This window comes from Nerophis ophidion, linkage group LG24 (assembly GCF_033978795.1).
Source record: "Nerophis ophidion isolate RoL-2023_Sa linkage group LG24, RoL_Noph_v1.0, whole genome shotgun sequence".
Classification (NCBI taxonomy): Eukaryota; Metazoa; Chordata; class Actinopteri; order Syngnathiformes; family Syngnathidae; genus Nerophis; species Nerophis ophidion.
Window position 1 is genome coordinate 5,503,190 of NC_084634.1, and position 22,466 is coordinate 5,525,655.

The window sequence follows — 22,466 nt, forward strand, 5'->3', positions numbered from 1 at the left end:
GGTAAGGTTTAACTATTTATTTGAATAACAAAAGGTGCCACAAAACAAAAATACTGGAGCTAAGAAAAGGCAAACAAAAGACGCTAGCATGAAAGCTAGGATAAACAAATAGTAAACTAAACTGGCACTAAGGCACACAAAGGGGAAAACAAAACATTTAGCATGAGAGCTAAAAATGAATAAAATTGCGCAGCGTGAGACCTCGCGAGAATAATACAGGAATTGCATGCAAGCAAAAGTGCAAAGCAGACGTACCGTTGTGTGAAAACAAACTCGAGTCCCAGGCAGAAAAATGAAAAGAGGACGGCTTATAAAGGGAAGGTGATTAACAGAGAACAGGTGTGCAGGAACCGGAAGTAACAGCTGAAACTAATAAGTAACCATGGTGATGGACTAAACGGGAAATACACGGAACAAACGGAGAATGAGAACAAAGATGGAAAAACAAACAATAATATGTGAAGATCCGAGTCACGGATCGCAACAGGTGTAACTCGGTTGGTAGAGTAGGCGTGCCAGCAACTTGAGGGTTCCTGGTTCAAATAAAGTCAAAACTTGAACTTTGACTTTCTAACAACATCAGCACATATAACATGTGTGACATCATTGTTGTGTGTGTAACACAATCTTGTTAATATGATTCTAACATTTATAGATTAGACACTTCAGATTAGTGCTTTTATTTCAGTCAAGTACATGAGTTAATATACACATTTGTGTACTTTAAAATGAACACAACAATTTGACTGAAAAGGTGAGAATAAACAGTACATAAAATATGTTACATACAAAAAACAATGTGTAGATATTCCTAATTCACTTTTTATACTTATTCATAACAATGTTTTATATATGTTTTTTGAATTAATGAAGTGTTACCTATTTTATTTTGTAATTGTAGATGATTCCATGGATGAACTCCTTTATATGATGTACATATTTGTTTTACATGTGTTCATACCTTTGCTTTTGAGTACACATAAATCCCTCTTAGTTCATATTTACTGGTTCACATCTGAAACATCTTCTGGACCACTTCTGGAAGCATATTATTATTTACTTTATACATCATTTGAACACTTGTCTTTTATACAAGATCATTTACTTTTAAAATGTGTGACTTTATGACTCATTTGTTGGGTCTCTATAATCCATTATTTTAATTACCTTTATTACTTTCTTGTGTAATATGAATATTGTTTTGTGATTGTTTTATATGTATGTCCCCAGACCTTTATGTAATAAACAATCTATGCTTCAACTGAAGTTGGGTACAATAATTGTAGTTAATATTTGTAAGTACGTATTTTATTCTATTTAGTATTGCACTCCATTTTTTTATTATTTTCTTTATATGACTTACATGTAGTGTCCAGCTTACTTCATCATCTATATTAACTCCTAAAAATGTGATGACCTTTATTCCTTTCATTTCAATATTATCCATCATAATTTGTGTTTTACATTTTTACAATCTCCAAATATGATATATTTAGTTTTATTGAATGTCGAATTTATTATCTACCAGTAAAAATGTGTTATTTATTCTGGTCCATTTGTAAAATAAATTGTTTTCCTGAATTATAGTCTCCTCACTTTATCCAGACAGTCATTAAGGACAAAAGACCCTGGGAGGATTTTGTCCTTTAAAAGGGAAACCTATTCACTGTGGCAGGACAGTATCAAGATGAATTCATCACATTTGAGGCATTTTATTCTCATTGTCCAGCCCTTACCTTTGGGCGACTGTGTTGACCAGTTTGACGCCTGCAAATGATTGAATGTCCAGTACTGTAGAAATGTGTTTGGATATGACAATCCCTTTATTCCAAGCTATCAAAATGAAATGAAATGTAGCTTCTAGAACATGATGTATGCTGACCTTGAATGGCACATTGTCACAGCAGCGAGACCTGACCACACACCACACCACACGCTCCAAAACTGTTTGTCCTCCATGCAAGTCTTCCCAGCTGAACCCAATTAAAGGAGGCTACCATGGCAACAGCCCCATCCCTGTCAACACTTTCCGGTTCTCAACAGGAAGTGGGCGGAGCAATCTGCTGAAAGGGAAATTCAGAATAAACTGATGCCAGCAATCAATCAGAGAAAACAAAATAAAAACAATATAAACAAATAAGGAAAGTTGGCTCCAACATATCATTTTAGTTCCCGTCTGTTTGCTATTAGACTTCTGACATTCCACTGAACAATCAACATGGTGTTGGATTGTGGTCACATGACTCTGTTTCGTCTCCTCTCTGTAGTTCACCTTGCACCTGTTCCCAAGATAGTTCTTTTACATTTAAAAATTTTGCTGCTGCTTTGACGATTATTTTTGATCTTCTCACTCTTATTTCTTGCCTGTTCTGTACAGTTTATTACATAAGTTTTCTTTCTATTTCCAGCAGACTAGTAGAACATCTTAGGTGTATTGCTGCCCTCCACAGGCTATTAACAAAATGTCCTCCTTCTGTCCTATGTCCCACACTACAGACTTGGACACAAACAGGACAGAAAGTTAAAAGCAGCTTTAAGGACGTCAAAACAAAATGTATGCATTCTTTCCAACGGCCGCTGGGTGGCAGCAGAGGCTCCATGTATTACCTGAAGAAACATTTGACTTCTGACCTTTCCACATTATTTAGCTCATCTTTACTGCTGGATTTCAGCTCACTGAGGATGTAAGCTCCATTTTGATATTTTATTTATCTTTAATTATTCATAAACAGGCTTAAAACAAACCATTATTATCATTACTGCCTCATTTGTTTTTCACTCTTTACTAATTAAAACTATTCTAGCATGGAAACACCCAGGATGTTCATACAAACTATATTAAAGATTCCCAAACGTACCATTTTATTATTGTATTAATATCATACATTATTACACTTAATATTCACATATTTATAATAGTGCTGAAATTTCTTATTTCCCCTCGAGTATTTCTGATTCTGATAATAACATCACTCTCATAAAGCCTTTAAAGCTGAATATGTTTTTTACCATAGCTCAGCTTCACAATGTTGGAATATTGACTGCTGATATTAATATTCTTCTGTTGTTTAGAATATTACTTTACTTTTTCTTTGCTCAAATGAACAACAAAAAAGTGTCTTTAATTGTCACTACTGAGTGTAACTATATATAATTATGTATATAATAATCTTCCATTCTTCACCTTCATTACCGCTTGATTTAACTCTCATCTTATTTTATCCAGAGAGAACTTGACCATAAAAAAGTTGGCTGCACATCAATCAACTGTCACTAAACTTCAATAAAACTAAATATATCATATTTGGAGGTTGTAAAAATTTAAAACACAAATAATAATGGATAATATTGAAATGAAAGGAATAAAGGTAATCACAGTTTTAGGAGTTAATATAGATGATGAAGTAAGCTGGACACTACATGTACATGTTATTAAGAAACATGAAAAAAATGGGGTGTAATACAAAATCGAATAGAATACATACGTACAAATATTAACTACAATTATTGTACCCCCACTTTAGTTGAAGCATACATTGTTTATTGCATAAAGGTCTGGGGACATACATATAAAACAAACACACAACAATATTCATATTACACAAGAGAGTAATAAAGGTAATTAAGAGAATGGATTATAGAGACCCAACAAATGATTCATAAAGTCACACATTTTAAAATTGTAAAAAAGACAACTGTTCAAATGATGTATAAAGTAAATAATAATATGCTTCCAGAAGTGGTCCAGAAGATGTTTCAGATGTGAACCAGTAAATATGAACTAAGAGGGATTTATGTGTACTCAAAAGCAAAGGTATGAACACATGTAAAACAAATATGTACATCAAATAAAGGAGTTCATCTATGGAATCATCTACAATTACAAAATAAAATATGTAACACTTCATTGTTCAAAAAAACATATACAAAACACTTATGAATAAGTATAAAAGTGAATTAGGAATATCTACACTTAATATGTTTATTGTATGTAACATATTTTATGTACTGTTTATTCTCACCTTTTCAGTCAAATTGTTGTGTTCATTTTAAAGTACACAAATGTGTATATTAACTCATGTACTTGACTGAAATAAAAGCACTAATCTGAAGTGTCTAATCTATAAATGTTAGAATCATATTAACAAGATTGTGTTACACACACAACAATGATGTCACACATGTTATATGTGCTGATGTTGTTAGAAAGTCAAAGTTCAAGTTTTGACAGTTTATTTCAAATCCTGCATCTTCATTTGCTGCTGCTGTTCTCACCAGCACACTTGTGTTTCTTACACTGGGACTTAGAAGAGAATCTTTCACCACACACACTGCAACTCAACATTTTCTCTCTTGTGTGTGTTCTCATGTGTACTGTAAAAGATTGTCGGTGACAAAAGCTTTTGTTGCATCTTGAACAGGAGTATGGTTTTTCATCAGAGTGCGTTCTCATGTGAGATTTGAAAGGGGGCCTATGAGTAAAATCTTTACCGCAGATTGAACATGAAAAAGGTTTTTCACCAGTGTGTGTTCTCATGTGTATTTTTAAACTTTGATTTATTGCAAAACTTTTATCACATTCTGAGCAGGAAAAAGGTTTTTCTCCAGTGTGTATTCTCATGTGTATTTTTAAACTTTCATTTACTGCAAAACTTTTACCACATTCTGAGCAGGAAAAAGGTTTTTCTCCAGTGTGTATTCTCATGTGTTTTTTGAAATATTTCCTTATAGTAAAATCTTTACTGCAGATTGAACATGAAAAAGGCTTTTCTCCTGTGTGTGTTCTCATATGTGTTTTCAAATTTTGCCTTCGAGTAAAATCTGTACCACAGATTGAACATGAAAAAGGTTTTTCTCCAGTGTGTATGCTCATGTGTCCTTGGAAATGGTTCTTTTGATTAAAATATTTACCACAGATTGAACATGAAAAAGGTTTTTCTCCAGTGTGTAAGATCATGTGTCCTTTGAAATGGTTCCTTTGATTAAAATATTTGCCACAGATTGAACATGAAAAAGGTTTTTCTCCTGTGTGTGTTCTCATGTGTGATTTCAAATTTGGCCTTCGAGTAAAATATTTACCGCAGATTGAACATGAAAAGGGTTTTTCTCCAGTGTGTGTTCTCATGTGTCTTTTCATATCGTGCCTATAAGTAAAATATTTACCGCAGACTGAACATGAAAAGGGTTTTTCTTCAGTGTGTGTACTCATGTGTCTTTTCATATTGCGACGGTGATTAAAAGTTTTGTCACAGACAGAACATGTGAAGTGTGTGTTGTCAGTGTGACATGTCTTATCATCTTTAGAGTCTTCATCATCAGTGTCAGGAGAGTGTGACGTTGTGTCCTCACTATCTGATAGTGGAGCTAAGAGCTTGTCTGCTTGTGATCCTCCACAGTGGTCTCCATCAGCTTCTGTTGTCATGTGTTGAGTTGAGCTGCTGCTTGGAGGCTCCCCCCCTCCCCTCTCCTCACTCTCACCTTTGACCTCATCATCTTCACTCTTCACAACCACATGGAACGCCTCCAACCATTCTTGACTGATGCTGTGTTCCTCCTCTTCCTCTTTAAAATGGGAGGTCAGTGGGTTATTTTCTTCCCTTTGCATTTGCAATGTATGTGGCGCCTCTTCTTCCTCCTTAATGTGGAAGGGCTGTGGCTCCTCCTTGTCCATCCTGAAGCTCCACTTCTGTTGCTCAGAGAGAAGATGTTCTGCACAGACGTCTGCAGGACACACAAAGACAAACATGCTTGAGGAGTCCATCTTTTTTTCAGTCACATGTTAGGAGCGATATAGGTAAGATTTTACCGATTCAGATTTCCTTTTCAATTCTGCTTTACAATTATTTGTGGACTCACTTTTGCTTTCAAATTCGGTAAAAAGGAGAAAAAAATAGAAATAGAAAATAGCACCAACAGTGAGGTCTTAAAGGGGAACATTATCACAATTTCTGAAGGGTTAAAACCAATACAAATCAGTTCCCAGTGACTTATTTCATTTTTTAGAAGTTTTTCTCAAAATTTTACCCATCACGCAATATCCCGAAAAACGGCTTCAAAGTGCCTGATTTTCACCATCAGTATATCCAGCCGTCCATTATCCTGTGACTTCACAGCGTGAAACCACCATAAACAAACATGGCGGATAGCACAGAAAGGTATAGCGATAGTAGCTTAGATTCAGTATCGGATTTCAGCGGCGTAAGCGATTCAACAGATTACGCATGTATTGAAACGCATGGTTGGAGTGTGGAGGCAGGTAGCGAAAACGAAATTGAAGAAGAAACTGAAGCTATTGAGCCATATCACGACAGACAGCGGCACGGGAGGAAGCGAGGACGAATTCGGCGATCGCCTTCTAACCAACGATTGGTATGTGTTTGTTTGGCATTAAATGTGGGTGGAGGGAAAGGCTGGATGCAAATATAGCTACAAATGAGGCATAATGATGCAATATGTACATACAGCTAGCCTAAATAGCATGTTAGCATCAATTAGCTTGCAGTCATGCCGTGACCAAATAAGTCTGATTAGCAAACTCCACATAAGTCAATAACATCAACAAAATCAATCAATCAATGATTATTTACTGTATATAGCCCTAAATCACTAGTGTTTCAAAGGGCTGCACAAACCACGACATCCTCGGTAGAACCCACATAAGGGCAAGGAAAACTCACACCCAGTGGGACGTCGGTGACAATGAGGGCTATGAGAAACCTTGGAGAGGACTGCATATGTGGGCAACCCCCCCTCTCTAGGGGAACCGAAAGCAATGGATGTCGAGCGGGTCTAACATGATACTGTGAAAGTTCAATCCATAGTGGATCCAGCACAACCGTGAGAGTCCAGTCCAAAGTGGATCCAACACAGCAGAGAGAGTCCCGTCCACAGTGGAGCTAGCAGGAAAACATCCCAAGCGGAGGCGGGTCAGCAGCACAGAGACGTCCCAGCCGATACACAGACGAGCGGTCAATCCTGGGTCCCGATTCCGGACGAACAGTCCATCCTGGGTCCCGACTCAGGACAGCCAGCACTTCATCCATGGCCACCGGACCAGACCCCCTCTAGTGGGACAGAGGAGAAAAAGAAAAGAAACGGCAGATCAACTGGTCTAAAAAGGGAGTCTATTTAAAGGCTAGAGTATACAAATGAGTTTTAAGGTGACACTTAAATGCTTCTACTGAGGTAGCATCTCGAACTGTTACCGGGAGGGCATTCCAGAGTACTGGAGCCCGAACGGAAAACGCTCTGTAGCCCGCAGACTTTTTTGGGGGGATTTAGGAATCATTAATAAGCCGGAGTCCCTTTAACGTAGATTTCTTGCCGGGACATATGGTACAATACAATCGGCAAGATAGGATGGAGCTAGACCGTGTAGTATTTTATACGTAAGTAGTAAAACCTTAAAGTCACATCTTAAGTGCACAGGAAGCCAGTGCAGGTGAGCCAGTATAGGTATATATGTATGTATATATGTATATAAAGGTATATACAGTATAGGTATGTATGTATATATGTATATAAAGGTATATACAGTATAGGGATATATGTATGTATATATGTATATAAAGGTATATACAGTATAGGTATGTATGTATATATGTATATAAAGGTATATACAGTATAGGGATATATGTATGTATATATGTATGTAAAGGTATATACAGTATAGGTATATATGTATGTATATATGTATATAAAGGTATATACAGTATAGGCGTAATGTGATCAAACTTTCTTGTTCTTGTCAAAAGTCTAGCAGCAGCATTTTGTACCAACTGTAATCTTTTAATGCTAGACATGGGGAGACCCGAAAATAATACGTTACAGTAATCGAGGCGAGACGTAACAAACGCATGGATAATGATCTCAGCGTCTTTAGTGGACAAAATGGAGCGAATTTTAGCGATATTACAGAGATGAAAGAAGGCCGTTTTAGTAACGCTTTTAATGTGTGACTCAAAGGAGAGAGTTGGGTCGAAGATAATACCCAGATTCTTTACCGAGTCGCCTTGTTTAATTGTTTGGTTGTCAAATGTTAAAGTTGTATTATTAAATAGAGGTCGGTGTCCAGCAGGACCGATAATCAGCATTTCCGTTTTTTTGGCGTTGAGTTGCAAAAAGTTAGCGGACATCCATTGTTTAATTTCATGAAGACACGCCTCCAGCTGACTACAGTCCGGCGTGTTGGTCAGCTTTAGGGGCATGTAGAGTTGGGTGTCATCAGCATAACAGTGAAAGCTAACACCGTATTTGCGTATGACGTCACCCAGCGGCAGCATGTAGATGCTGAAGAGTGCAGGGCCAAGGACCGAACCCTGGGGAACTCCACACGTTACCTTAACATAATCCGAGGTCACATTGTTATGGGAGACGCACTGCACCCTGTCAGTAAGATAAGAGTTAAACCAAGACAGGGCTAAGTCTGACATACCAATTCGTGTTCTGATACGTTCTAATAAAATATTATGATCGAGGTATCGAAAGCAGCGCTAAGATCAAGGAGCAGCAACATAGATGACGCATCAGAATCCATCGTTAGCAATAGATCATTAGTCATTTTTGCGAGGGCTGTCTCCGTGGAGTGATTTGCCCTGAAACCGGATTAAAAGGTTTCACATAGATTGTTAGACGCTAAGTGTTCATTTAGCTGCTCTGCAACAATATTTTCGAGAATTTTTTAAATAAAGGGAAGGTGAGACACCGGTCGGTAGTTTACCATGTGGTCAGGATCGAGGTTAGGTCTTTTAAGAAGAGGATGAATAACCGCTTTTTTGAATGCTGGGGGAACAGTGCCCGAGGAAAGTGATAAGTTTATAATATTTAGCACTGATGGACCTAATAATACAAAGAGCTCCTTGATAAGTTTCCCAGGAAGTGGGTCAAGTAAACATGTTGTTTGTTTTATTCCATTTACACGTTGTAACAATTCTTCTAATGTTATTTCCTCAAAACAAGAGAAACTATTTTGGAGGGCAGTATCCGCCGTATATACCATCGTGTCAGTGTTAATAGAACCCAGTTGTAGCTGGGACGCATTGTCTTTAATCTCCTTTCTAATGACTTCAATTTTCTTACTAAAGAATTGCATAAAGTCATCAGCTGAGTGGGTGGAGCTACTGGAAGGGGTCCCTGGTTGGGTTAGCGATGCTACCGTACTAAACATAAATTTGGGATTGTTTTATTTAAGGTGGATGAGATTTGAGTAATATTTAGCTTTAGCTAAGGTAAGCATGCGTTTATAAGTTATTAAACTATCACTCCATGTTTGATGGTGCACCTCAAGTTTAGTCGTGTGCCATTTGCGTCCCAGCTTTCTACATAATTTCTGAGCTCTAGTTTCTTCTGTAAACCATGGGGTACGCCTTTTTGGAGCCTTTTTTAACTTCAGCGGTGCTATACTATCAATGGTTTTGCGCAGGGCGTCGTTAAAGTTGTTAGTGAAGTTATCGATAGAGCCCACATACTTTGGGAATGGTGCCATTACCGAGGGCAGTAGGCCAGCAAGAGTTGTTGTTGTGGCAGCATTAATGGTGCGGCTGCTATAGCAGTTATTATTATTAGTTTGACGAACATGAGTCTGAACCTCGAATTTTGTAAGGTAATGATTGGACAAATTTCTTTAGTATACGGGAGTATCATAACTTTGGAAACGGTGATACCCCTGACAAGCACTAGGTTTATCGTATTACCGATGCGTGGGTTCATTTATTATTTGTGTAAGACCACAGCTATCCATTATAGTCTGGATCGCTACGCACTCACCTTTGTGCATTCATCCACAACGTTATAAGTTTGGTGGACAAAATGAGACAGAAAAAGAAGTGGCATAATTCACGTCTTAGCCAAGACATCCAGGGGATTTACCTCGCTCGTCTGCGGGAACAGACTGCCGTCTTCCCTGAATAGCTCGCACACTCCGGCAGATTCAGTGGTGGTCTATTTTCCAATATTGCAGATTTTCTTTGACTTTATCGTTGGAAATGCATCTGCTTTGAGTGTCGCAGGATATCCACACTTTCTTGCCATCTCTGTCGTAGCATAGCGGTCGTCGGTAAAGTGTGCGGAACCAACGAGGGTCTTTCGTATCTTTTGGCCACTGTTGCAACTTGAATCCGTTTCTGTTGGTGTTGTTACACCCTCCGACAACACACCGACGAGGCATGATGTCTGCAAGGTACGGGAAAACAGTCGAAAAAATGGAAAATAACAGAGCTGATTTGACTTAGTGCGTGTAATGTGTTTGAGAAAATGGCGGATCGCTTCACGTTGTGACGTCACGGGTGAAAGGTCATCGCTCCGACAGGCTATCAATAGAAAGGCGTTTACATCGCAAAATTCACCCTATTAGAGTTCGGAAATCGGTTAAAAAAACATATGGTCTTTTTTTTGCAACATCAAGGTATTTATTGACGCTAACATAGGTCTGCTGATAATGCCTCTTTCTTTGCGCTGTCCTCTAATCCAAATTTCATTATGAATATGATCAGCTGGACTCTTGACGCTATTAACACAGTTTTTTCGACAAGAAAAAGAGGTTCTGGGGAGCCTGGCTGCCCTGATAGAACCATCGCTGCAGGTTACGTGCGGGACTCCTGGAACTCATGGAGGATCATGTGCCTCTCAGCTCTTTCCATCGAGGACGTCGAAGACATCTACCTATTTGGAGCTGTGATCACGGGGCACTTGCTGATTGGGCTGGGCATTGCTCTGGTGTATCGACAAATTCTGAAGACGATGGCAGCCACTCAAGGGGCCCAACGGCTGTTCAACGCAATGGAAGGATTGGGTCGGGCTGTGGGAACACAGACTTGTGTGATTTCTGAGTTGAATCGCAAATGGATCTCATCTTAGAAAAGTTTGCGGAGAAGGAATAATTAATTGGAACTAAAAGAGGTGCAGCATGGACAAGCAGAGAAGACAAGTTAATATTTTGTCTTCTCGAAGGAAAACAACTTTTTATCTACGATTTGGACTCCCTGAATGGTCTTGCCATGGAGCAGGCTGTTCTGAAGAGAATCTCCCGAAGACTCCTCAAAGATAGACGCTTTTGACCTTCCTTTTTGTCAACAACATCTGTAATCCAATCCAATCCATTTTATTTATATAGCACATTTAAACAACAATAACGTTTCCAAAGTGCTGCACAGCCATGTTAAAAACAATTGTAAAAAAATAAAAAATAAAAAAAATAAAAACATATACATATATATTATGCTCCACCAATGACTGAATAAAAACAAAAAATAAATATAAAACCAATAAAAACAATATAAAAACAAATATGATTAAAAACTATTTTAAAGGGTAAAATCAATTAAAACAGTAAAATTGAAATCAAAGTGTATAAAAAAACACAGAGGACAACAGAGGACCCCACAACTCACGTAGTGTTAAAAGCCAAAGAATAAAAGTGGGTCTTAAGACGAAACTTAAAACATTCCACTGTGGAAGCAGTTTGGACATGGATTGTTCCAGAGCTTAGGGCCGACCACAGAGAAGGCCCTGTCTCCCCTGGTCTTAAGTCTGGTCTTGGGCACCACGAGCTGGAGCTGGCTCTCGGACCTCAGAGCGCGCGCAGGAATGTAAATTTGGATGAGGTCCGAGATATATTGAGGTGCCAGTCCATGTAAAGATTTAAAAACAAACAGCAATGTTTTAAAATCAATTCTAAAATGAACAGGGAGCCAGTGCAAACTCTGAAGAATTGGGGTTATATGCTGGCGTTTCCTGGCCCCTGTTAAAAGTCCTGCTGCCGCGTTCTGGACTAACTGCAACCGGGAGAGAGCTTTTTGGCTAATGCCAGCATAAAGTGCATTGCAGTAGTCCAGGCCACTTGAAATAAAAGCATGCACCACTTGTTCAAAAAGGTTAAAAGATAAAAACGGTTTAACCTTTACTAAAAGACGAAGGTGATAAAAACACGATTTTAAAACGCCATTGACTTGTTTGTCTAGTTTAAAATGGCTGTCTATAGGCTGGTGACTTTGGGACGCACATAATTTTGCAATGGTCCCAAGTCAGTGAGGGCCGGACCAAAAACTACAATTTCCGTTTTTCCCTCATTCATTATTAAAAAATTCTGGGCTAACCAAGCCTTGACGTCGCATAGACAGTTAAGAAGACAACAACAAAACAACTTTTTATCTACGATTTGGACTTCTTGAATGGCCTTGGCATGGAGCAGGCTGTTCTGAAGAAAATCTCCCGAAGACTTCTCAAAGAGAGACGCTTTTGACCTTCCTTTTTGTCAACAACATCTGTAGCCGAACTTTATCGGCCTCAGCCATACAAAAACACTTCACCTCTCCCGAGTTAATTGGGCATACGCACACACATGACCCTTAAATCAACACCCTCACCAACGCTTATTTCCCATGGGGTTGTGAAATGGCTGAGCGGCGCTACAGAGCGAACAGCGGGCCTGCGCAAACCCACCCCCTCCCTCTGTTGCAAGTTGGTGTGATATATGTATGTTTAATGTGTGCCATGCTATGTGAGGTTTTTTCCTTGGACTCAGACTAGACCTCTGCTGAGGGTCTAGCCTTGGACTGATATTTTTTTACTCAGCCCCCCTTTCCTAATGTCACCCTTTTCTTATCTTTTTAAGGAGCGCTGTAACCGGCTGATCCGTCGGCGGTCTCGTCTTGTCCCCCCCCCCCCCTGTAACGTGCGTCTGCTCTTATCGGGACTGTGCCGAAAATGTAATTTCAGTTCTGATGTGTCTTGTACATGTTGGAACGGACAAATAAAAATGATTATTCTTCTTCTTCAATGTTCCCCTTTAAGAGGCCCAGACCTTACGGTTACCCCATGGGGTGCCAGAAGGCCCTAAGGAGACTATTCTGCTTTGAAAATTTCTTTAAAATAAAAATATTTTTGGCTATAAATTAACAACACACTACACGTTATTTTTGGGTATTTCACACAACTTTCCTACAGAAGAAGTCTTTCTTTGTCCATGTGATGTCAGATAAAACAAAAATTGAGCTGTTTGGCCACAATACCCAGTAATATAATTGGAGGAGAAAAGGTGAGGACTTTAATCACAGGAACACCATCCCCACCGTCAAGCATGGTGGTGGTGGTATTATGCTCTGGGCATGTTTTGCTGCCAATAGAACTGGTGCTTCAAATGGGACAATGAAAGAGGAGGATTTCCTCCCAATTCTTCAGGACAACCTAAAATCATCAGTCCGGAGGTTGGGTTTTGGGCGCATTTGGGTGTTCCAACAGGACAATGACCACAAACTATAGATGTCCGCTAATATCGGACTGCTGATATTATCCGCAGATAAATGCTTTAAAATGTAATATCGGAAATGAACGGTATCGGTTTCTAAATTATTGGTATCAGTTTCAAATAGTAAAATGTATGTGTGACGGGACACCAGCCGTCCCCGTGTGGCTTGCAGTGACACTCGGTGCATGACACATTTGTCTTCTTGCCTGTCTGTCGCGCCAATTGCTAGCGCGCCGGCTTTTTCTGCTGGTCGCGGCGGCGCACCTTTCGGTGGCCGGCGGTTGCGTCTGCCGCGGGGGCTCATCTTTCTCTTGGTCTCGCTCGTCGCTATCGTGGTTGTTGTGATCGGATGGTTCCTCTCCTACTTCTCCCCTGATCGTTCCTCCCTCGCCCTTTTTGTGCTGCAGCAGAAGATGTAGCGATTGAGCGCAGGTGTGGTGTACGCACCTGACGCCGATGGCTGCAGTCTCGCTCCAGGCGCGCCCCACCTCTCCGCTTCGCCCCACGCTCCGCCCTCTCACCGCCATCGTTTGTCCGAGCCCGCTGTCGGCTCGTCGGCTCCGTCTCTCCACAGTACGATTTTTTTAAAATGCCGCTGTGTACACGGACGTAGGGAGAAGTACAGCACGCCAATAAACCTTAAAGGCACTGCCTTTGCGTGCCGGCCCAATCACATGATATCTACGACTTTTCCCACACACAAGTGAATGCAACGCCTACTTGGTCAACAGCCATACAGGTCACACTGAGGGTGGCCGTTTAAACAACTTTAACACTGTCACAAATATGCGCCACACTGTGAACCCACACCAAACAAGAATGACTAACATTTCGGGAGAACATCCGCACCGTAACACAACATAAACACAACAAAACAAATACCCAGAACCCCTTGCGGCAGGAACTCTTCCGAGATGCTAAAATATACACCCCCCGAATTAAGGTTTTAGAATGGCCTTCCCAAAGTCCCGACATAAACGTATGGACAATGCTAAAGAAACAAGTCTATGTCAAAAAACCAGAAGCTTGTGGATGGCTACCAAAAGCGCTTTATTGCAGTGAAACTTGCCAAGGGACATGTAAGCAAATATTAACATTGCTGTATGTATACTTTGACCCAGCACATTTGCTCACATTTTCAGTAGACCCATAATAAAGTCATAAAAGAACCAAACTTCTGTGATGAGGTGGCAACTTATCCACCCAAATGCAGCTGAGATACATACATCGCGCTTCCGACAAGATCCTGTTTTTTCTCGAGTTAACAGGAAAAGGAGAAAGCAATATCTGCGTCATTTCATTTTTCTCAAAATACTTTCCACTGTGTTTGTTAGAAAGTTCCACAACTGTTCACGTTATCCCAGGCTTGTGCTACAGCACTCATCTCATTGTGCAACATGTGAATGTTTGAAGTGGAACTAAACCTGATCTCTGAAGTTATTTCCCAAGCAGGGCCCCCATCCACATATACAATACTAGAACATATCTGATGAAATCTAACATTTTTTTGTTATTTTAATTATAAATAGGGGCCATACCACCTATTAGGGTTGTACAGTATACCGCTATAGTACCGCTAATGATTAACTTTCGGTACTATGCCATCTCTGAAACGTACCGGCCCCGCACCCCCCTCTCCCGCATCGAAGTCACGTTGTGACATTGCTGGTTTACGAGCAGACGAGCATGTTCGGCGGCACACAATCACGGAGTACTTACAAGCAGACAGAGTGTGGAGACAGAAAAGGGAGAACGGACGCATTTTGGCTTAAAAACTCACAATAAAGGTGAAGTAATAACACTGAAACACCCTCAGGAAGAGGTGCTTTCATTTTTAAATGGCCGTGTTAAAAAGTAGATATATCTCCATCTTTAGTGATAAATGTGGCCCCCGGATGAACATGTGTCACAAACATTGTATTAGATGATATGTGGATGTTGTGCTTACTTGGACTGTGATGAAGCTGTGAGGACTCAGGTGGCTTGTCTTCATGCTCTTTAGTCTTCACAGAGACAACAGTCAGTGGAAACTTGCTGAGATCAGCCTCCTCCTGCCCTACAGGACACTCTCCCTCCTCTTCCTCTTTAAAATGTGAGGGCTGTGGACGTGTGAAACTGTCCCCCTGCAGATGAGGGAGACATTCTTCTCGGTGTTCAATCCGCTGATGGATGTCTACAGGACACAAACAAAACACATTTTAACTACTACAGACTGTCTCAGAAAATTGGAATATTGTGATGAAGTTCTTTTTTTTCTTTAATGCAACTAAAAACATGAACATGTCATACATTCTGGATTCATTACACACCAACTGAAATATTGCGAGCCTTTTATTATTTTAATATTGCTGATAATGGCATACAACTTAAAAAAAACTCAAAAATCCTATCTCAAAAAAGTAAAATATTTCCTCAAACCAAGTAAAAAAAATAAGAGCAAAACAAAATCAAACATTTGAAAATATCAATTAATGTACTCAGTACTTGGTTGGGAATCCTTGTGAACAGATGGATTACTGCATCAATCAGCCTGTGGCATTGCTGAGGTGTTATGGATGCTCAGGATGCTTCAATAGCAACTTTCAGCTTATTTGCATTATTGGGTCTGGTGTCTTTCAGCTTCTTCTTCACAATACCCCAAACATTCTCTATGGCAGGGGTCACCAACGCGGTGCCCGTGAGGACCAGATGAGTAGCCCGGTGGCCTGTTCTAAAAATAGCTCAAATAGCAGCACTTACCCGTGAGCTGCCTCTATTTTTCGAATTGTATTTATTTACTAGCAAGCTGGTCTCGCTTTGCTCGACATTTTTCATTCTAAGAGAGACAAAACTCAAATAGAATTTGAAAATCCAAGAAAATATTTTAAAGACTTGGTCTTCACTTGTTTAAATAAATGTATTTATTTTTTTACTTTGCTTCTTATAACTTTCAGAAACACAATTTTAGAGAAAAAATACAACCTTAAAAATTATTTTAGGATTTTTAAACACATATATCTTTTTACCTTTTAAATCCCTTCCTTTTCTTTCCAGAAAATTTAAATCAATGTTCAAGTTTTTTTTTATTTTTATAAGGAATAATAAATACATTTTAATTAAATTCTTCATTTTAGTTTCTGTTTTTTCAATGAAGAATATTTGAAATATTTCTTCAAATTTATGATTAAAATTAAAAAAAAATATTCTAGCAAATCTAGAAAATCTGTGGAATCAAATTTAAATATTATTTTTAAAGTCTTCTGAATTTCTTTTAAAATTTTAGCTCTGGAAAATCTAGAAGAAATAATGATTTCTCTTTGTTAGAAATACAGCTTGGTCCAATTTGTTATATTTTCTAACAAAGTGCAGATTGGATTTTAACCTATTGAAAACATGTCATCAAAAATATACATTAATTGTGAGAAATCATTAAGTTTCCACAAAGACAAATATCATTAATTATTAATAATAACATAGAGTTAAAGGTAAATTGAGAAAATTGGCTATTTCTGGCAATTTTTATAAGTGTGTATCAAACTGGTAGCCCTTCGCATTAATCAGTACCCAAGAAGCAGCTCTTGGTTTCAAAAAGGTTGGTGACCCCTGCTCTATGGAGTTCAGGTCAGGGGAGTTGGGAGGCCAATCGAGGACAGTAATGCCATGGTCAGTATTTTTTTTTAATTTATTTTGGCAATCTTCACACAAAACAAAGAACAACAACAAAAAAAGAAAAAAGAAAAAAAAAATACTAATTTGAGCAATGATTGAGCTGAAAGGGTGTAGATTGAAACAACGCTTATATAAACCTACCCCATCACAACAAGAACAAGGTTCAAAATATATATTAAATCTAAAATATGCTTCACTTATATTACTTTTTTTTAAACAATATATAAGCAACATATATGTAGCACACGTCTCATATACACAGTTTAACATTTAAATCAAATATATACATTTGTACACTTAATATAACCTATATGTATTGTATTTATATACATATTATATATTATTGTCTTTCTAAAACAATGTTTGCTCTTCTTTCTTATATTTACTAATGATAAATGATTTAAAAAGCTTTTTAAACTGGTTTATGTTGGTGCTGTGTTTTATTTCATCCTTTAAACAGTTCCATATTTTAACCCCTGCTATTGTTATACTCATTCGTTTCTGCGTTGTTCTACAATACCAGTTACTGGTGGTTTTGGCCCTGTGGGCAGGTGCCGGATCATGCTGGATAATTAAATCATCATCATATAGCTTTTGCACACATAAATAACTTGTCAAACCTGCCAGCTAGCAGACTAGGTTTACAGCCTCGTGGTAACTGACTCTGACTTTGTCTTACCTCTCTTGTTTTTGGAGGTAAAACTCTTGAGCTTTACATACTCAGAGGAAACTGTGAGGAACATCAACCTCTCATAAATATTGTGTGTCTGAAACTGTCTCGTTTTTATGAACAACATAAAACAATCAGTGCATCATCCTCACATGACAAGTCATCTTCCTATAAACAATCTATATTCAAGAATAGTGTTAATAATAAATATAAAGTGACTAAAGATGTGAGAGTAAGAAGTAAACAAACCTGTTCTGTGTAACACAACTTGATGTTTTTGATGTTGTCGCTCCTTCTCCTCTTTTGTTGGACAAAGTTCCTCCTCGTACTCTGCTATGGTTCTTTCGCACATTTTCACACAATCACAACACTTTACACTCACACTTGATCTCTGCTTAGCGATGTGTTTTGATCACTTCCGCCTCTCTTTGTTAGCAGCTAACAAGCTAAGCTAACTGGCAAGCTAAGCTAGCTCAAAAAGCATCAAAGTGCGCTCAGACTAATATAACCGGATGCAAGCAGTTATTAACGATGTTTACTCTATTTACTAGAGTGTAATAAAGGACATATATGTGTACATGGAGGCACAGATTAAGAACACTGAACTGTGACGACTGCAATAACGTCTTCACCGTCAGACGCCATCTTGCTTTATCCTCGCCGTGTTTGGTTCGCGCGCAGTGTTGTCAAATCTCGCGAGAGAAACAAGTAAGCAGCACTTATCCAAATCTCGCAAGAGGAATAAGTAAAACCAGCTTTCCAACCCCGGTAAAACTATTTTATTATATACTATTTACTTGTTGTGAAAATAAAAGTAAACTTGTCCATTTCAAATTTTCAAAACAAAGACATAAAACTTATTTTCGTAAAAATATTCAAACATTTAACAATGTATTGAAACAACAGTACAGCATAAGGAAAGAAAAAAAAAGAAACAAAATAAATATTACACTCATTATAATATTATTGTCTTTGATGTTAATCGTTTTTATAATGTATTTTAGAATGTGGGAGGTTTTCATGTTCTTTTTAAATTTCCTTTGGCATAATATATATTATATCTATCTATCTATTTATATATATATATATATATATATATATATATAATATATATATATAGATACATATGTATATTTATAAAATATACGTACACATATATATATGTATGTATATATATATATATATATATACATACATATACATGTATATATATATATATATATATATATATATACATGTATATATATATATATATATATATATATATATATATATATATATATATATATATATATACATATATATGTATGTTAGGGCTGCGAATCTTTGGGTGTCCCACGATTCGATTCAATATCGATTCTTGGGTCGCGATCCGATTATAAATCAATTTTTTCGATTCAACACGATTCTCGATTCAAAAACGATAGTTTTCCGATTCAAAACGATTCTGTATTCATTCAACAAATAGGATTTCAGCAGGATTTACCCCAGTCTGCTGACATGCTAGCAGAGTGGTAGATTTATAAAAAAAAAAGCTTTTATAATTGTAAAGGACAATGTTTTATCAACTGATTGCAATAATGTAAATTTATTTTAATTATTAAACGAACCAAAAATATGACTTATTTTATCTTTGTGAAAATATTGGACACAGTGTGTTGTCAAGCTTATGACATGCGATGCAAGTGTAAGCCACTGTGACACTATTGTTCTTTTTTTAATTTTTATAAATGTCTACTGGGTGTGAGTTTTCCTTGCCCTTATGTGGGTTCTTCCGAGGATTTCGTAGTCGTTTGTGCAGCCCTTTGAGACACTTGTGATTTAGGGCTATATAAAAAAACATTGTTTGATTGATTGATATATATATAATATATATATATATATATATATATATATATATATATACATATATACATATATATATATATATATATATATATATATATATATATATATATATATATATATATATATATATTTCTTCCGTCATCATAGGTAACGTGCGCTCTTTGGCAAAAAAAATGGATGAGTTACCGGTGCTTGCCGGTAGTCAGAAATAATATTGTGAGTGTAGCCTTATTTGTTTTACTGAGACGTGGCTGCACGAGGATGTTCCGGATAGTAACGTCTCTATAAACGGCTTAGAAATTATGCGCGCTGACCGGGACCGAACCGACGGCAAGCGGAAAGGAGGGGGGCTGGCTTTGTTTGTTGATAAGAAATATTGTCATCCCGGTCATATTACAATAAAAGAGCGTCACTGTGACCCGACTATAGAGAGGTTAGCTGTAGGACTCAGACCATATTATTTGCCCAGGGAGATTCCGCTTGTTATCGTGATGGCAGTATACATCCCCCCCTCTGCTAACGCTGCAGCTGCCAGTGACGTCATCCACAGCGCCATAGTCAGACTACAAACCCAGCACCCGAAAGCTTTCATCCTCATCTCAGGGGATTTTAACCATGTTACTATGGACAAATCACTACCCAACTTCACTCAGTATGTCAACTGCCACACCAGGGGAAATAAGATCCTGGGCCTGCTGTACGCAAACATCAAAGATGCATATAGCTCCATAGCACTCCCAGAGCTTGGCCGGTCAGACCCCAACCTTGTTTACCTCAACCCCTGTTATGTACCTCTGGTCAAAAGACTGCCTGTAACCAAAAAAACTATGAGAAGGTGGTCAGAAGGGGTCCAAGAGACACTACAAGGCTGTTTTGAGGTAGCTGACTGGCAGGTGCTCATGGAGCCTCATGGTGAGGACATTGACGGGCTCACAGAGTGCACCACAGACTATATCAACTTCTGTGTTGACTCCAATGTCCCATCTCCTTCTACCCAAACAATAAGCCGTGGGTGACCAAAGCCATACTGAATGAGAAGAAGAGGGCATTCAATGCTGGTAACAGGGAGGAGGTGAAAAGAGTTCAGGTGCTGCTGAAGACCAAACTAAAGGAGGCCAAAGAGAACTACAGGAGGAAGCTGGAAGGGAAGATGAAGGACAATAACATGAAGGCGGTTTGGAGAGGCATGCAGACCATCACCGGCCTCAAACCGTCGGGGGGTAGGGGGGTGAACGGAGACAAAGAGAGGGCCAATGAGCTAAACCAGTTCTTTAACAGGTTTGACACAGTGGCTCCGACAAGCTCCTGTACGCCGTGGCTTGCTGGGGCCGTGGCTGAGAGCAAAGGACGCATACAGACTGGACAAGTTGGTAGAGAAGGCCAGTAACGTGGTGGGAGTGGAGCTAGACTCTCTGGCGGTGGTGTCAGAGAGGAGAAGTCTAGCAAAACTCCTAGCCATTATGGCGAACACCTCCCCCACTACACTCGGACCTTGCGGAGAGAATGAGCACGTTCAGTGGAAGACTCAGACTCCCAAAATGTAACACGGAACGACACAGGAGGTCCTTCATACCGACAGCCATCAGACTGTATAATGCATATGTTCCTTCTTGACTGCACTTAAATGTAGAATATATGTAGAATATATTTATATTATTCATATAATAAATGTTATATATTATTTATTATTATTATTGTTTATTGTGAGTGAACTGTGGTGCTGAATTTCCCCCAGGGATCAATAAAGTACTTTCTGTTCTATTCTATTCTATTCTAAATATTAAATCGTATATGGAATTTACGGCTGCAGCTATTGAACATTTTATTAATCATGTGTTCTACTGGAAATGTTTCCGATTAGTTGAAAAACTGGAAACAACATTGTTGCTTGGTTAAAGTGGAACATTATCACAATTTCAAAAGGGTTAAAAACAACAAAAATCAGCTCCGAGTGGCATGTTGTATTTTTTGAATTTTTTTTCAAAATTTTACCGGTCCCAGAATATCCGTAAATAGAGCTTTAAAGTGCCTTATTTTCGCTATCTTCGAAACCACTATCCCTTTTCCTGTGACGTCATACAGTGCTGCCAATGTAAACAAACAATGGGAATACCACAGCAAGATATAGCGACATTAGCTCGGATTCAAACTCGGATTTCAGTGGCTTAAGCGATTCAACAGATTACGCATGTATTGAAACAGATGGTTGGAGTATGAAAGTATTGAAGAAGAAACTGAAGCTATTGAGCGAATAGCTTTTGACGCTATTCATAGCCATAGCTAGCCGAATAGCTACATTAGCATCGCCGGTAAAATGTGCAGACCAAACGATCAGGACTTTCGCATTTTGTGATAATGGAGCAACTTAAATCCTTCAATTGTTAAGTTTTTTTTCGCATTAAATGTGGGTGGAAGGAAACGTAATTTAGTTGCAAATGCATCTGCAGGTTATCCATACATCTCTGTGCCATGTCTGCTTTAGCACCGCCGGTAAATAGCATGTTAGCATCGATTAGCTGGCAGTCACGCCGCGACCAAATATGTCTGATTAGCACATAAGTCAACATCAACAAAACTCACCTTTGTGATTTCGTTGACTTTATCAATTTAAATAAATCTGCAGGTTATCCATACATCTCTGTGCCATGTCTGTCATCGCCGGTAGGTAGCATGTTAGCATCGATTAGCGTAGCATGTTAGCATCGATTAGCTGGCAGTCACGCCGTGACCAAATATGTCTGATTAGCACATAAGTCAACAACAAAACTCACCTTTGTGATTTTTTTTACTTTTATCGTTGCAATTGCATTTGCAGGTTATCCATACATCTCTGTGCCATGTCTGTCATCGCCGGTCAAATGTGGAGACACTCCCGCACATTCAATGGGGGTCTGGCGGCAGACACTTTCGCATCTTCAGTGCAACTTGAATCCCTCCCTGTTAGTGTTGTTACACCCTCCGACAACACACCGACGAGGCATGATGTCTCCAAGGTTCCAAAAAATAGTTGAAAAAACGGAAAATAACAGAGCTGAGACCCGTGTGTGTAATGTGTAG

The 22,466-nt window shown here is 38.6% G+C and overlaps 1 protein-coding gene across 4 annotated transcripts; it reads right to left on the reverse strand.

Moving 5' to 3' along the window:
• Nucleotides 1-3,519: 3,519 nt before the first annotated feature.
• On the reverse strand, nt 3,520-18,459 carry LOC133542459 (gastrula zinc finger protein XlCGF57.1-like). Of its 4 annotated transcripts, none has more exons than XM_061886611.1 (4): nt 17,811-18,245; nt 17,571-17,621; nt 15,192-15,416; nt 3,520-5,721 (listed from the first exon to the last, which is right to left on the reverse strand). In XM_061886611.1, the coding sequence occupies exons 1-4, from the start codon at nt 17,911-17,913 to the stop codon at nt 4,253-4,255; spliced, it is 1,848 nt and encodes a 615-aa protein (XP_061742595.1). In that variant the 5' UTR covers nt 17,914-18,245; the 3' UTR covers nt 3,520-4,252. The 4 variants fall into 4 exon arrangements, with proteins under 4 accessions (XP_061742595.1, XP_061742596.1, XP_061742597.1 ...); XM_061886614.1 differs by lacking the exon at nt 3,520-5,721 and adding an exon at nt 12,765-13,644 and having other exon boundaries at nt 17,811-18,459; XM_061886612.1 differs by lacking the exon at nt 17,571-17,621 and having other exon boundaries at nt 17,811-18,243.
• Between the last annotated feature and the right edge of the window lie 4,007 nt (nt 18,460-22,466).

Coding starts and splice junctions, on each gene's coding strand:
- LOC133542459 (XM_061886611.1), bottom strand. CDS start 17,913: ATGTGCGAAAGAACCATAGCAGAGTACGAGGAGGAACTTTGTCCAACA. Junction 17,622..17,810: donor AGTTGTGTTACACAGAACAG/GTTTGTTTACTT, acceptor TGTTCCTCACAG/TTTCCTCTGAGTATGTAAAG. Junction 15,417..17,570: donor TACCTCCAAAAACAAGAGAG/GTAAGACAAAGT, acceptor TGTGTCCTGTAG/ACATCCATCAGCGGATTGAA.